The sequence below is a fragment of the Pongo pygmaeus genome, chromosome 19, assembly GCF_028885625.2.
Source record: "Pongo pygmaeus isolate AG05252 chromosome 19, NHGRI_mPonPyg2-v2.0_pri, whole genome shotgun sequence".
Taxonomy (NCBI): Eukaryota; Metazoa; Chordata; class Mammalia; order Primates; family Hominidae; genus Pongo; species Pongo pygmaeus.
Genome location: NC_072392.2, coordinates 79,451,723 through 79,464,939, shown reverse-complemented (window position 1 = coordinate 79,464,939; position 13,217 = coordinate 79,451,723). Strand labels below are relative to the sequence as shown.

At 38.4% G+C, this 13,217-nt stretch overlaps 1 protein-coding gene across 2 annotated transcripts in view; it reads right to left on the bottom strand.

Moving 5' to 3' along the window:
- Positions 1-13,217, bottom strand: part of NSF (N-ethylmaleimide sensitive factor, vesicle fusing ATPase) — a 166,026-nt gene that overhangs the window by 78,839 nt on the left and 73,970 nt on the right. For both annotated transcript variants that reach the window (XM_054458860.2, XM_063656806.1), the window contains exon 9: positions 3,339-3,538. In XM_054458860.2, the coding sequence (XP_054314835.1) occupies positions 3,339-3,538 (200 nt within the window). The remainder of the gene's footprint in view (positions 1-3,338; positions 3,539-13,217) is intronic.

Sequence of the window (13,217 nt, the reverse complement as noted above, 5' to 3'; positions counted from 1 at the left end):
CCTGGTTAACCCTTGCTCCTATGATGTAGCCCTTCAGGGTCTTGACTCAAAATGAGTTATGTTCATCAGGTGTCCCCTCCTTAGGGGCCATAGGCTCTAATCTCTGCCCCCATTACTCCCACTAGCCTGTCAAAAGGGCTGCTTAGGTTTTAGCAGCTTCCTGCAGAACTGGCTAATATCTCGAGAGGAACAGTGACCCAGTATACCAGGAGGACCTTTGTTCTAGGCCTCCATTTTTCTTCTTTGATACCTTCAAGCAAAACATGTTTAAATATTGTGTTGAGCTTTTCTGGTAGTCTTCAGTGGAACACATGATTCAAATGACCCAATTTGCCACTACTAGAAGTAGAACTCCCAGATTTCATCTATATTTTCACCAATTTCATTGTTCATCATTGTTTCTTGGCTCTACTGTTTCCTTCTGGGTTCAACTTCCTTCAGTCTCAGTACATCTTGCTTCATAATCTTCCAACAAGCTTCTGCAACTAGTTAATTCTATTACCCTTTGCCTGAAGGAAAAAAGTCTTTATTTCACCCTCACTCCTGAATGAGAATTAAGCTGGGTATTAACTTTTAAGTTGACAGTTATTTTCACTTAGCTCTCTGAAGATACTATTCTACTGTTTTTTGTTCTCTCTGTCATGGAAAAATTTGCTATCAACATAATGGATACCCCTTTGTAAGTCATCTCCATGTCTTTCTTTTGTTACTAAGATTTTTTTTCTTTGGTATTCTCCTATAACAAGTCTAGAAATAAGTTAATTTTCATTTATCCCATATAGGCTCATGGTGCTACCTGAATCTGAGTACTTATGTCTTTTATTAATTCTAGAATGTTCTCGGTCATTCTCTTTTTGAATAATGCCTCTACACTATTCTATCTGGACTTCTTGTTTTAACTCTGTCATCTCAACTTTCATCTTCTCCATCCCTTTATCTCTCTGTGCTACATTCTGGGTGATTTCTTTAGGTTTATTCTTCTGTTTACCACTTCTCTCTTCAGCTGAAATTTGTTGTCTTATATTAAACTTGGTTGCTGAGTTTTAAATTTTCATGACTACTTTTTCTATTCCTTTCAGCCTAGGTTGTTGGAGCATCCCTTGGGGTTTGCTTATATCTGACAACTTATGCTATCACTAGCCCAGGACTAATTGTTTTTTCTTAACATAGGGTCTTGCACTGTCACCCAGGTTGGAGTGCAATGGCACAATGATAGCTCACTGCAGCCTAGAACTCCTGGGTTCTAGTGACCCTTCCATCTCAGCCTTCCAAGTAGCTGAGACTACAGGCGTGAGCCACTGCACCCGAATAAGTTTTTTAACTAATTTGTCAGCTTGGGGTTTCAAGCCACATAGGTAGCATATATTTATTCAAATTCTAAACCAGCATGAACAAGGATCCATGGTTTACAATTCCCATGGGAGGCCGGGTGCAGTGGGTCACACCTGTAATCTCAGCACTTTGGGAGGCCAAGGCGGGCAGATCGCCTGAGGTTGGGAGTTCGAGACCAGCCTGACCAACATGGAGAAACTCCATCTCTACTAAAAATACAAAATTAGCCGGGTGTGGTGGTGCATGTCTGTAATCCCAGCTACTGGGGAGGCTGAGGCAGGAGAATTGCTTGAACCTGGGAGGCGGAGGTGGTGGTGAGCCAAGATCACGCCATTGCACTCCAGCCTGGGCAACAAGAGCAAAACTCCATCTCAAAAAAAAAAAAAAAAAAAAAAAAAGAGAAGAATTCCCATAGGAGATTTCCCAGCTTCCATTCCAGAACCCAGGCAGTTAAATATTTTTTGTTAATTTCCCTGTGGTGGCAGCAGACATTTTCTAGTCCACTCTTTTCATAGAGACACAACCCCTTTGAAGGTACCAGTTCCTAGTCCACACTGTAAATGGATTCAAGGACTCATGTTCTGTTCCCTAGTGGGTACTAAAACCCAAACCCATATATTATGAAACCAAAAGCTGCAGCCCATATCTTACGACTCTAATTTCCTGGAGATCCAGTTTTCTTTCTAAAGAGCTCAATTATGCATTTAAAATCATTTCAGTTATATTTTACCCAGAACTTTTTAAAGTTTTATTTTGTGTTTAATTGGCACATAATTGTGCATATTTAAGGGGTACAGTGTATACCTAGCATTTGAAGGTGTTTATAGAAGGAAGGTTTTCTGATTACCTAGTCTATTGTTGCTAGAACTAGAAATCTCATGGCATTGTTCTTAAACTTTCTGTCAATGAAAAAAATATGTTAGTATTAGGATATTAATCAGAACAGAAAAACAGAACCAACAGAATGTTTGTGTGTGTGTGTATTCCTTATGATAAATCTCTATGAATATGTATGCATGCATATACACCCACATATACATGTCAGCTTCCATAATCGTTTTAGCCAATTCCTTGGGATAAATCTACAATTTCAGAGGCTGACAAGTCCCAGGATCTGCTGTCAGCAACCTGGAGACCCAGGAGAGCTAATACGCATTATTTAGTTCCAGTCCAAAGGCCTCCAAGCCAGGAAGAGCTGATGTTTCAGTTTGCATCCAAACCAATGTCCCAATTCAGGGCAACCAGGCAAGTCGAAATTCCCTCTTACTTGCAGGAAAGTAAGCCTTTTTGTTCTGTTCAGGCCTTAAACTGATTGAATGGGGCCTGCCCACATTAGGGAGGGCAATCTGCTTTATTCAGTCTATCAACTCAAACGCTAATTTCATCCACAAACATTCTCACAGACACAACCGAAATGTTTTACCAAATATTTAGGCACTTTATGTCCTAGTCAAGTTGACATGTACAACTATCAGAATTAGTAAACTCTAGTTTGATTTTTAAATAATTTCATTTCTGAGACCCAAATCAAGCTTTCCTTTGAGCTCTGACAACTCAATCCTGTCACTCTATAACTGAGCAGGACTCAGTGTTAAGTAAGATAGCTTTTTGCATATGAACCTTACATAATACGATTTCATAAGTCTATTTATGGATTTAATTTCCTCTTTTCTTCCAAAGGATAAATGAGCACAAGTCTCTGGAAGCAATATGAAATAAAAGCATCACCTGAAAATATATTCATGACCTGTTTTTGCAAAACCTCTCGCTTACACAATCACCTACCTTTGTTTATAGGAATATGTGGGTAACAACATCTGCTCATCACGTAAATCTTCCACAGTGCCTGGTGCAGTGCCATATATAACCTAGGTACTAGGTAAATTTACCTGTAAGTTGCTTCAAAATATAAGTCAAAGTAACAAGTTTGCCTCCATAACTCTGGGTCTCATTCATCATATAGCGAGTGATAAACTTTTACTAAATCACACTTATGTTCACATTACCCTCCTTTGCTCCTCTTCAGCATCAGCAAAAAGTTTGCGAATGTTAGCCTCTGATTCTCCCACATATTTGTTAAGGATTTCTGGCCCATTGACCACTTTGGGCTCTCTTGCATTCAACATCTTGCCAATCTGCCGAGCCAAGAGAGTCTTACCACAACCTGGGGGTCCATATAACAGGATGCCTTTAACATGTTTACAACCTGAAAAGGAAAAGAAAAGTCTTTTATCAGCTAACTAGAATCTAAGTAAGACTCTAAAGGAAAGTTTTCTTTCTTCTTCGTATGCACTTTAGGAAAAACACAGTGATGCCATTCACATATGTTAATGTCCATGAGCCATGAACAAGAATATACAACCAAAAATCCAGAAACATTTCCTATAACTGTACTAAAGTTTGAGGGGGAAATGCTGCCAGTTAAAGGTCTCTGGAAGAGTCCGTTCGTGCTATGATTTTGAACAAATACTTTTGACTCTGAAAATGTCTAACTGGGAAATATTACTTATTTTTGGCTGGGTGTAGTGGCTCACTTGAGCCCAGGAGCATGAAACCAGCCTGGGCAATACATTGTGACCCTGTCTCCATAAAAATAAAAAATTTGCTGCGTTTTACATATAACGATAAATTATATATAATTATTATATATCATATACATGTATACACACACACACACACACACACCCCCACAAACCATGGAATACTATTCAGCCATAACAAAGAACAAAGTAACATCTTTTGCTACAACATGGATGGAGCTGGAGGCCATTTTTCTAAATGAAGTAACTCAAGAATGCAAAATCAAATACCATATGTTTTCACTTACAAGAGGGAGCTAAGTTATGGGTACACAAAGGCGTACAGAGTAATAGACTTTGGAAACTCAGAAGTGGGGAAAGTGAGGGCATGAAACCAGCCTGGGCAACACATTGTGATGGCAGAAAATTAAGAAGTGGGGAAAGTGAGACGAGAGTGAGGAATAAAAAACTAATATTGGGTACAGTGTACACTACTTGGACAATGGGGTGCACTGAAATATCAGACTTCACTACTATATAATTCATCCATGTAACCAAAAACCACTTGTACCCCAAAGGTTATTAAAATTATATAATATCTTTATACTATACCCAAAAAAGCACTCTGTGAAATAATAGATTATTAGATTTCAGTGTCACACTCCTAAGTATGGGTAAAAAGGGAAATTTCTGAAAATGCAATATAAATAGTGTGTCACCATGGAAGATGGTTTGTCCTTATTTGAAATGAAAGCATTAAAAAGTATATCTTTAAGAAAAAAAGTACAATACATTAGATGACTCAAGTAAAATCACAAGATGCAAACAACTCTATTAGAAATTTTAGATTCTGAGGAGGAAGACCCTTTGGGCTATCAGAATTGGTCTTCACTTCTTCCTTTACGCTGAGAAAAGACTCCTTTTTAAATCCTTGAAAGTAATAAGATCTGTGCCTTTGGTTGAGCATTGGAGAGGGAGGGGAAACACTTGAAGGCTTACAGTCTTAACCCTTTGCATCACAGAGTAAATCCCTTCCCTAAGAACCACTGCCCAATAAAATGCTTTTGGCTTTTGACTCACCCTCCAAGTATGAGTGGCAGGGAGATAACAGGAGAAGCCTTGAGCTTCTCCTAGAGGCCAATACCACCAAGCACTACCAGCATCTAAGTTACAGGAACACACTGGATGAGGACGTTGAAGTCTGGCGCCTAATCTTGCCCTCTGAGCCAACTGTTACCATCATGATTTGAAACTATTCATATGTATAAACCATAGCTGAGGCAGGTGGTGGTGGTGAAACATTCATAGGGAGAGGACATCCAGAAAGGAGAAAATGAAGATTTTTTGAGTACCTACAAAGCACCAGCCCTTCTGATCTCCAATTTCTTGACTTCTACATTTTCTCCAAGTTTATCAACTTCCTCTTAACCATACTGCCTTCCCTAGTAAGCCATGCTTTCTTTGAAGGACTTTTAACTATTTATTCTTTGTAAATTTCTGTTATAACCACCTCATAGTCCCTGAATACAATATGGCTTTATTCACTACACATTGGCCACAGAGCACAGCTGGAGAAAATTATACCACTGTGCTACTGACTGATATCTCCAGAATTTCATGCTATCCAGTTTCAGTTCTATGCTCGCTGCTTTCTCAGTATGGCATACCACTCTTTACTTGTCTTTGTTAGCTCATCTCTAATTCTCCTTATTAATTATCCAGATCTTCACTGTTCTTCTCAAGAGCTACCCCCTGCTATGAATTCTTAGAGATAACCTAGGTTCCTATTTCACATATTTAAAAAAAAAAAGACTTCACCTCTCTGCTTCCTTATCTATAAATTGATCAGCAGACTCATCCATTCTCAACCTAATCTCGGTTCTCAAAGTAGTCTTCCTTCCTCTCCTCCAAGGTTTATATTGCAATTCTCTGTTTACATGCCTTCTTCACTATAAGACTGTAAACTATTCAAGTGCAAGTACTATCTCATTCACCCAGCATAATGCCCAGCACCTACTATGGACTTCAGGAAAGACTGAATAAGTAAACTGTTGATTCTTTTCCTACAAAACTCAAAGAATATAAAGGATTTTAAAAAATTATTTGAAGCTCTTAATTTATGGACTGTGCTTATAGCTGAACTAATTTAAATATCTAAAAAAACCACATTTGCAATGACTGAGACTTTGCGAATTTAACAAAACAAAATAACATTAACACAAGAATCTTAACTTTGCAACTATGCTTCTGTACACAGAAAATGCTCAAATTAATGTGTTTTGAACTAAATTTACTCAGATATTATAAAATAAACAATTCGAAAAATATTACCATGAAGGTTAAAAGAAAGAGATAAAATGCTTATCCATGCAACTTATATATAATATAGATATGTGAAACGATAGAATATATTTAATATAACATCAACAGGAATGTAATAGAAGCTCTAGTCTGCATTAGAACTATAATTCTTTTAGGATCTCAAATGAGCACATCAAAAATATACACTGACATGTAAAGTCTTTCAAAATGTACTTCCACAAAGGAAGTTGTTACTTGAATAAGCAGTGGAAATGGGACTTTATTATTACTATTATTATTACAGCCTATTCTGACTTATTAAATAAGCACTGGTCTCTAATTTTAAATGAGTCATAAAAATTCTTTATAACTAATTCCATTCAACAAAAGTGTACTAAGCTCATGTTTAGACTAGATGCAAAGGTAGGTGTTAGGGATACAAACATGAAAAAGACAGTCCCTAGCTGTAGGGCATTTCTGGCTTAGTAGGAAAGACAGAAATAAAAATAGGCTATCTACAATATAATATGACATTATCAGAGATATGTATGAAATGTTTTTGGACTCTAGCCAAGAGATACTGATTCTGCCAGAGTGATGGCAGAAAATTAAGAATGGACTCAGGGGAAGAGCTAACATCCATTGTGGGCCTGGAAGAATGAGTAGGAGGTTCACAGGCAATGGAGAGGAAATGCCACCCCAAAGAGAGAGACTAGTATGATCAAAGGCATAGGGATATGGACACAGACACTGTTCTCTCAAAACAGCCAGTAGTAACCTGCTGTAGCCAGAGCCTTGGAGGTGAGGAGAGGCCAGTGCCTGGCGACAAGGCTGGCAGGCTCCTAACTGGCAGGCCTTGAAACCATGACCATGATTTTTTAACTTGTTTCATAGGTGATTAAAACCCCACATTTTTGAGTGATTAATCTAATCACCCTTAGGTGTAAGTGATAATCACGGAAGGTGCACCAGGAGATATGTGTTTAAAAGCTAACTCTGTTGGTAGAGTGGAGAAAGAACAAGAGACCAAACAGGCAAAGGAGGGGAGGCTAGCTGGGGGAATGTTCTGAACCTTTTTCTGGGGACACCAACTCGCTCTGGATTCTTGCCAGTTAAGTTTTCATACCCCTCTAAGTCCTTTGGAAGCACAGGAACAAATGGGTCCAGGGGCCTTGGGAGGACACCCTCTGCTCCTGCTGATGCCCCAGCTTTCTCCTGAGCTTCTCTAGGATATTAAAGCCTGGATCTGATATTGAAGAGCCTCTGATCTCTGGCTGCTGGACTGACTGCCCAGCTGGACTGACTAATGCTGCTGTTTTATTCTTAATGTCTTACATGCCACCTCACTACTCAGAGATAAGTGCCTTAGGTTAGTGACCTAAATAACAAAGGGCAGGTATAGAACAAGAAATCAGTGGACCTGATTTAAATTGTCATTGTCTCTCATTCTATTCCTCTCTTTCCCACAGAAGAGTCTAATGGACCTCCCCAGGAAAATGCACATGCACAAAAAATTTGCAGACAAATTTGAGAGTTCTTTAATTCTTTGAGGTCCATCCATGGAATCCAAATTAGAAACTCCTGAACATATTACTGAAATAATCCAGACAAAAGACAATAAACAGAAAGAGGCAAGAGTCATAGGTAATAGTAGGAAAAGAAAAGAAGATGCGGGAGATACTCATCAAAGCTTAGAAACCAAATGGAAACCAGAGAAGGAACAGGAGTCAAGGATGACCTTGAGGCATCTAGCATGGGTACACGGATAAAATGATGGTAACCTCAGGGATACCAAGACATAGCAAGAGGAAGAGGAATCAGTTTGGAGAGTACAGGAAATCATTACTTGTTTTTGGCTATAAGGCATTTGAGATTTAGGCAGTAATGCCTATTAAAAATACTGGTGAAAGCTCAGAAAAGACATCAAAACTATTGCTTCAATATTTTTGAATGCCTGCCCTGGGTACAAGAAAAGCTGTGAAAAGTTTTAAGCAGAAGAATGTGACAACAGAGATAAATGCTGCAGTGATAGAGGATGAGGCCTGGAAAAAGGCCACAAGGTTTAGAAATCAGGAAATACATGCCAATCTAGGCCACAGGGTCTTCGATCAGGGTCAGAGCATTTGGGGTTGAGGTCCCTTCCTTTCACTTAGAAGAAAACTAAGTAGCACAAGCAGGTATGGAGACCACACTTTCAGGAACTTTGGCAACAGAGGAGGAATGGAGAGGGGGAGCTTGTAAAGACACCTCTCCTTCTGAGACCAGTTAAATAAAGGGACGAGGAAGAAGAAAGCTGAGGTTATTCCTGTTGGGTTCTGTTGACTATGTGAAGCAGGAGCTAGGTCATCAACAAAATGAGGGATGAAGAGAGGATACCGGGAAACATGGTAAAGGTTTGGAAAGTACATGGGGAGTTGGGAAAATGTGTCTGAGCAGACGCATGCTGTTACATAAGCGAACTCAGCATATGAGATTCAGGTCATCAAGGGACCATCCTTTGTTGTATTTACATAAGCAATTCACAGTATTAGGTAAGGTATAGATTCTTATTCAGTTCTATAAATACAAATTTCATCTAAGCTGGCATACAAATTTTGACCTTTTTGGTTTTACCCATCTCTTTTTTTTCAAATCTTAATTTTAAAGGTTAGCAATATGAGGTAAATAACAGGATTAAATTAATGTAATGTGCAGTCAATATATTTATAGCTCAATTCTATTATCTAATTTTTCCATCAAAAGTGTAAAATAAAAACTATCACATGACTGTTTTCAACATTTTTTCCTCCATTTTCCACAAAGTTTGAGGCCTTAATCTTCAAAGTGACTCCCATCTTTTCTCCTTCATCTATAACTTACTTAAGTAAGAACTAAGGTGGGCTGAGGGTATAATCAAACATAGTTCCAAAGCATTTCTTCTCTTAATATCCTATGTCAAGTACTTTTTTAGAGACAGGGTTTCACTCTGTCACTCAGGCCGGAGTTCAGTGGTGTGACACAGCTCACTATAACCTGGAACTCCTGGGCTCAAGCGATCCTTCCAACTCAGCCTCCCGAGTAGCTGGGACAAGCGCATGCCAGCAAGCCTGGCTCAATTTCCTGTATCCTGGTATTTTACTGCTTGTTTGACTAATTGCTCCTGTTAATCATTTTCTAAAAAGTACCTACTTTTTATTTGGATGAGGCACAAACATAGTAACAACCTTGGTTATAATAAGAGAAAGGAAGGTGGTAGTAAAGAGTATAATCTCAAATGGCCAAAAATCAATTTATATATATGGTTTTGGAATTTAAATTGCTAATCACATTGGATATAGGAGCAACTGAAGTTCTAGGACATCACAGTCTTTCTGTCATTCAACCAATGATACATCTTGTTGTGGGAAGATGAAGAAGATGAAGAAGTTCTCTTCTGTTTGCCTCTATTTTCTCCGTGAAGTAAAGATTCCAGGTCATCAGCTGCTGGTAAAGATGGAAGAGGTGGTGCTTGGGGGTTGAGCTGAATAGAGAAGAAGAACTAGTCATCTCAGAGAACAGGAGAATAAATGGATTGGACTAGGGAAATACAGAAGGAATATCAGGAATATCTGTTCCAAGAAATTCTGAAGGCTCACTTGAGATTTGGTTCATAAATTTAAAGTGAGATCAGACACCGTGGTTTTGTGTTTTTCTTAAGCCATGCTTAACAGCGAGAATACTGGCACAGAGTAGGCAGGTAGCTGAGAAACACTTGCGGCTTTGACACATACAGAAGATGAGAAGCAAGGCTGCTAAGGGTGTATACAAAGAGGATATATGTGATAGACCATGGAGGTTAAGCTGGGGAAAGAGGAAAGACAGGACAAAAAGACTGGGAACTGATAGAGTAAATTATACTGGAGGTTCCAGTGGGGTCCAAGTTGCTGGAGTTGGGAACAGAAGAAATGCTAGGAGTAAGCAAGGAAAAATGGGAGACAGCACGAGAGCAAGATGCTTACATCTGAGATCCCCAAAGTGGTGTGGTTGCTGGTTATGGCAAACAAAGTCTTGTGTATAACCGAAGAATGAGTGGCTGAGGTGGACTTAAGGAAAAGGTTAATGAAAACAAGGAGGTTGAAATCAGAAAATAAATCAGGTGAAAAATCTCTAAAGAACTTTAAAAATTACTAAGAGTCCCACTTTTCTAGTCAGTAGTTCTCAAACTTAGATTTCACAAATAGCAAAAGAACATTTGTCTTTTTTAAACTGGAGAGCAGTGCTGTCATTGGGTTGTTTTAGTTTTAGTTTTGCAAGGTAAAGATTTCTTAAAAAAAAAAAAAAAGAAAATCAAACCTGACATCGTCTATCACCACCATTTCATATAAAAAGTACATTTTAATATTGAAAGGTAGAACAGACACAATCTCAGGTTAAAGGACAGTGTTTTGTGTTAAATAAACTCAGTTTTATGTATAGTGTTAAAAGTGAGGGCTCTGCAGTCAGTTTGCCTGGATTCAAATCCTGGTTCTTCCACTAACTAGCTGGAAATAATAATAGTAACTACCTCAGAAAGTTATTATAATTAAGTATAATGCACATAAAGCACTTAGCATACTTTATGGTGGATAGTAAGAGCTCGCAAATATTGGCTATTAATTAATAGCTTATTTCTCTCACCTTGCTGCAGATGAGTGATGAAATGGAATTAGACTCCCAACTGGTGACAATTAGATCACAATTAGGTAATCAAAAAACTTCCAAATAAATGACTATTTTACTTACCAAATTACTTCTGAGACTGACAATTGTGACCATCTGCTCCTTAAAACTTTATCTACCATAATTGTCACTTGAACTTTGCAAATTATAGTACCCATTCCATTGATGAACTTCAAGCTCCAAATTAACATAGTAGTAAATGAGCTGGACTACAGCAGTTTCACAAACATGTTACTAGTGTTTTGGTAAGTCAAGATTCTTTGTAGCTATAGCCTCTCTTCCAGCTAGACTACTATCAGAGTCAATTCTGCCTGCTTCTACACAATGGAATATGATTCATCCATAAAAACAATGAAATTATGTCATTTGCAGCTACATGGATGGAAGTGGAGATCATTATCTTACATGAAATAAGCCAAACACAAAAATACAAAAATCAGATGCTCTCACTTATATGTAGGAGGTAAAAAATTTGAACACATGGAGGTAGAGAGTGGAAAAGTAGACAACAGAGACTGGGGAGGGTGACTCGGGATGACGGTAGGCTAAGGAGAAGTAAGCTAAAGGTACAAACGTACCGTAAGATAGGAGGAATAAATTCAATGTTTGATAGCAGGGTAGGATGACTATACTTAATAAGAATATATTGTACTCAGGTGACAGATCCCTTGAATACCATGACTTGATCACTACATATTATATACATGTAAAAAATTTCTCATGTATCCTATAAATTTGCACAAATTAAAAAAAAAAAGTTTTTAAATCCTGCCTTCCTTTCTTATGCCTCAAACAGTTCACTCATACTGATTTCTCAAGCTTTCTAAGCTCACTTAAGGGTCAACATGTACCCATTCATAGAAGCCAAGCTACCATGATTATCAGTTCCACATGTGTACAGCCCTTGACCTTTTCTCCTGCCTCCTCTATCATAATAAGTATATTTATTTTCCAAAGTTCCCCTTTATCTCCCCAATTGCAACTACTCTCATCGCCCCTAACTGCCAGACATTGGAAAGCGGTCACTGCCATTTCTTGGGGAGCACACACCCTGCTCTGCCGGCATTCACCTGGGACGAGCTGATTCTAGTGAAAGGAACTGGGGCTATTTCTGGGCACTTCATCCAAAAGTGTTTTTCCAACGCTAGATCAACATAGCCCATCCACCATCCTTTGCCTCTTAGTTTGAGGTGGATTAGTATTACCTGTATATTCTTTCTCACCTTATTTCTAGCTACAACTCTCAGTTAAATCAGCAATCCTCCAACAATATAAAAAATTTGGATACTGTTTGAGCCATAGGTGTTGACATCCAGTGATTATAATAATACAAATTTTGGTGGGGAGAACTTTAATAGGCTTTAAGGTGTGTGCTACAAATAGCTGAAAGTGATTTCTGATCTAAAAGTCGGAATAGGACCGTATCCACTATGATCGGTATATCCAGCCCCACTGATGAAAATGATTCATGAAAATACTTACATCTTATATATAAATTGTAAATAGCTCAATAAAAATACATAGCCTTACTTCTGAAACACAAGAAATAAACAGCAATGTGTACTGTTTACATTCTTTCGAAACACCCGAAAAAAGTGACAAATTTGTACTTGTTAAGCTCTTCTATTTTACAAAGCAGTACATTTTCTTCATTTTTTTCTGGATGTTATCAGAGGCAAGCTGCGTTGAGGAAAAATTGTCAGTCAACTTTGAGGTATTCAAAGGGAGAAAAAACTACAGCAAACACAAATTTTATATAAGAGTAAGCAGGATGATAATAAATTAGAAGTGGTCTCTGTCAAATTAGCATTAAGATAAGAGTGTTTAGTTCATTTTGGGGGCAATATGATCTATAAAGAGAGAAAGAAGTGCAAAGTGGGTTTTGAACAATGACTGATGTTTAAAGAGGAATCCCAAGTGGCTTCCAGTACAAATGCAGATTAGCCATGTTTGCCAAAGAAGGAGGCTATCAAAAGACTAGTGGCAAGTCAGGACATATTCGGCAGTCTTGCAAGCTTCTCTGTGCAGTTGTGCAAACCAGATTTGAGTGCTCAATTTTAAATAGTGCATGCCCTTGTAGAAAATATAATCACAAATTAATATTTGATCTTTTAAATATAATCACAATTATTATTATTATATTTTTTTCAGACAGAGTCTTGCTCAGGCTGGAGTGCAATGGCACAATCTCGACTCACTGCAATCTCCGTCTCCCAGGTTCTAGCAATTCTCCTGCCTCAGCCTCCTGAGTAGCTGGGATTACAGGTGCCACCATGCCCAGCTAATTTTTGTATTTTTAGTAGAGATGGGGTTTCACCATGTTGGCCAGGCTAGTCTTGAACTCCTGACCTTAGGTGATCCACCCGTCTCAGCCTCCCAAAGTGCTGG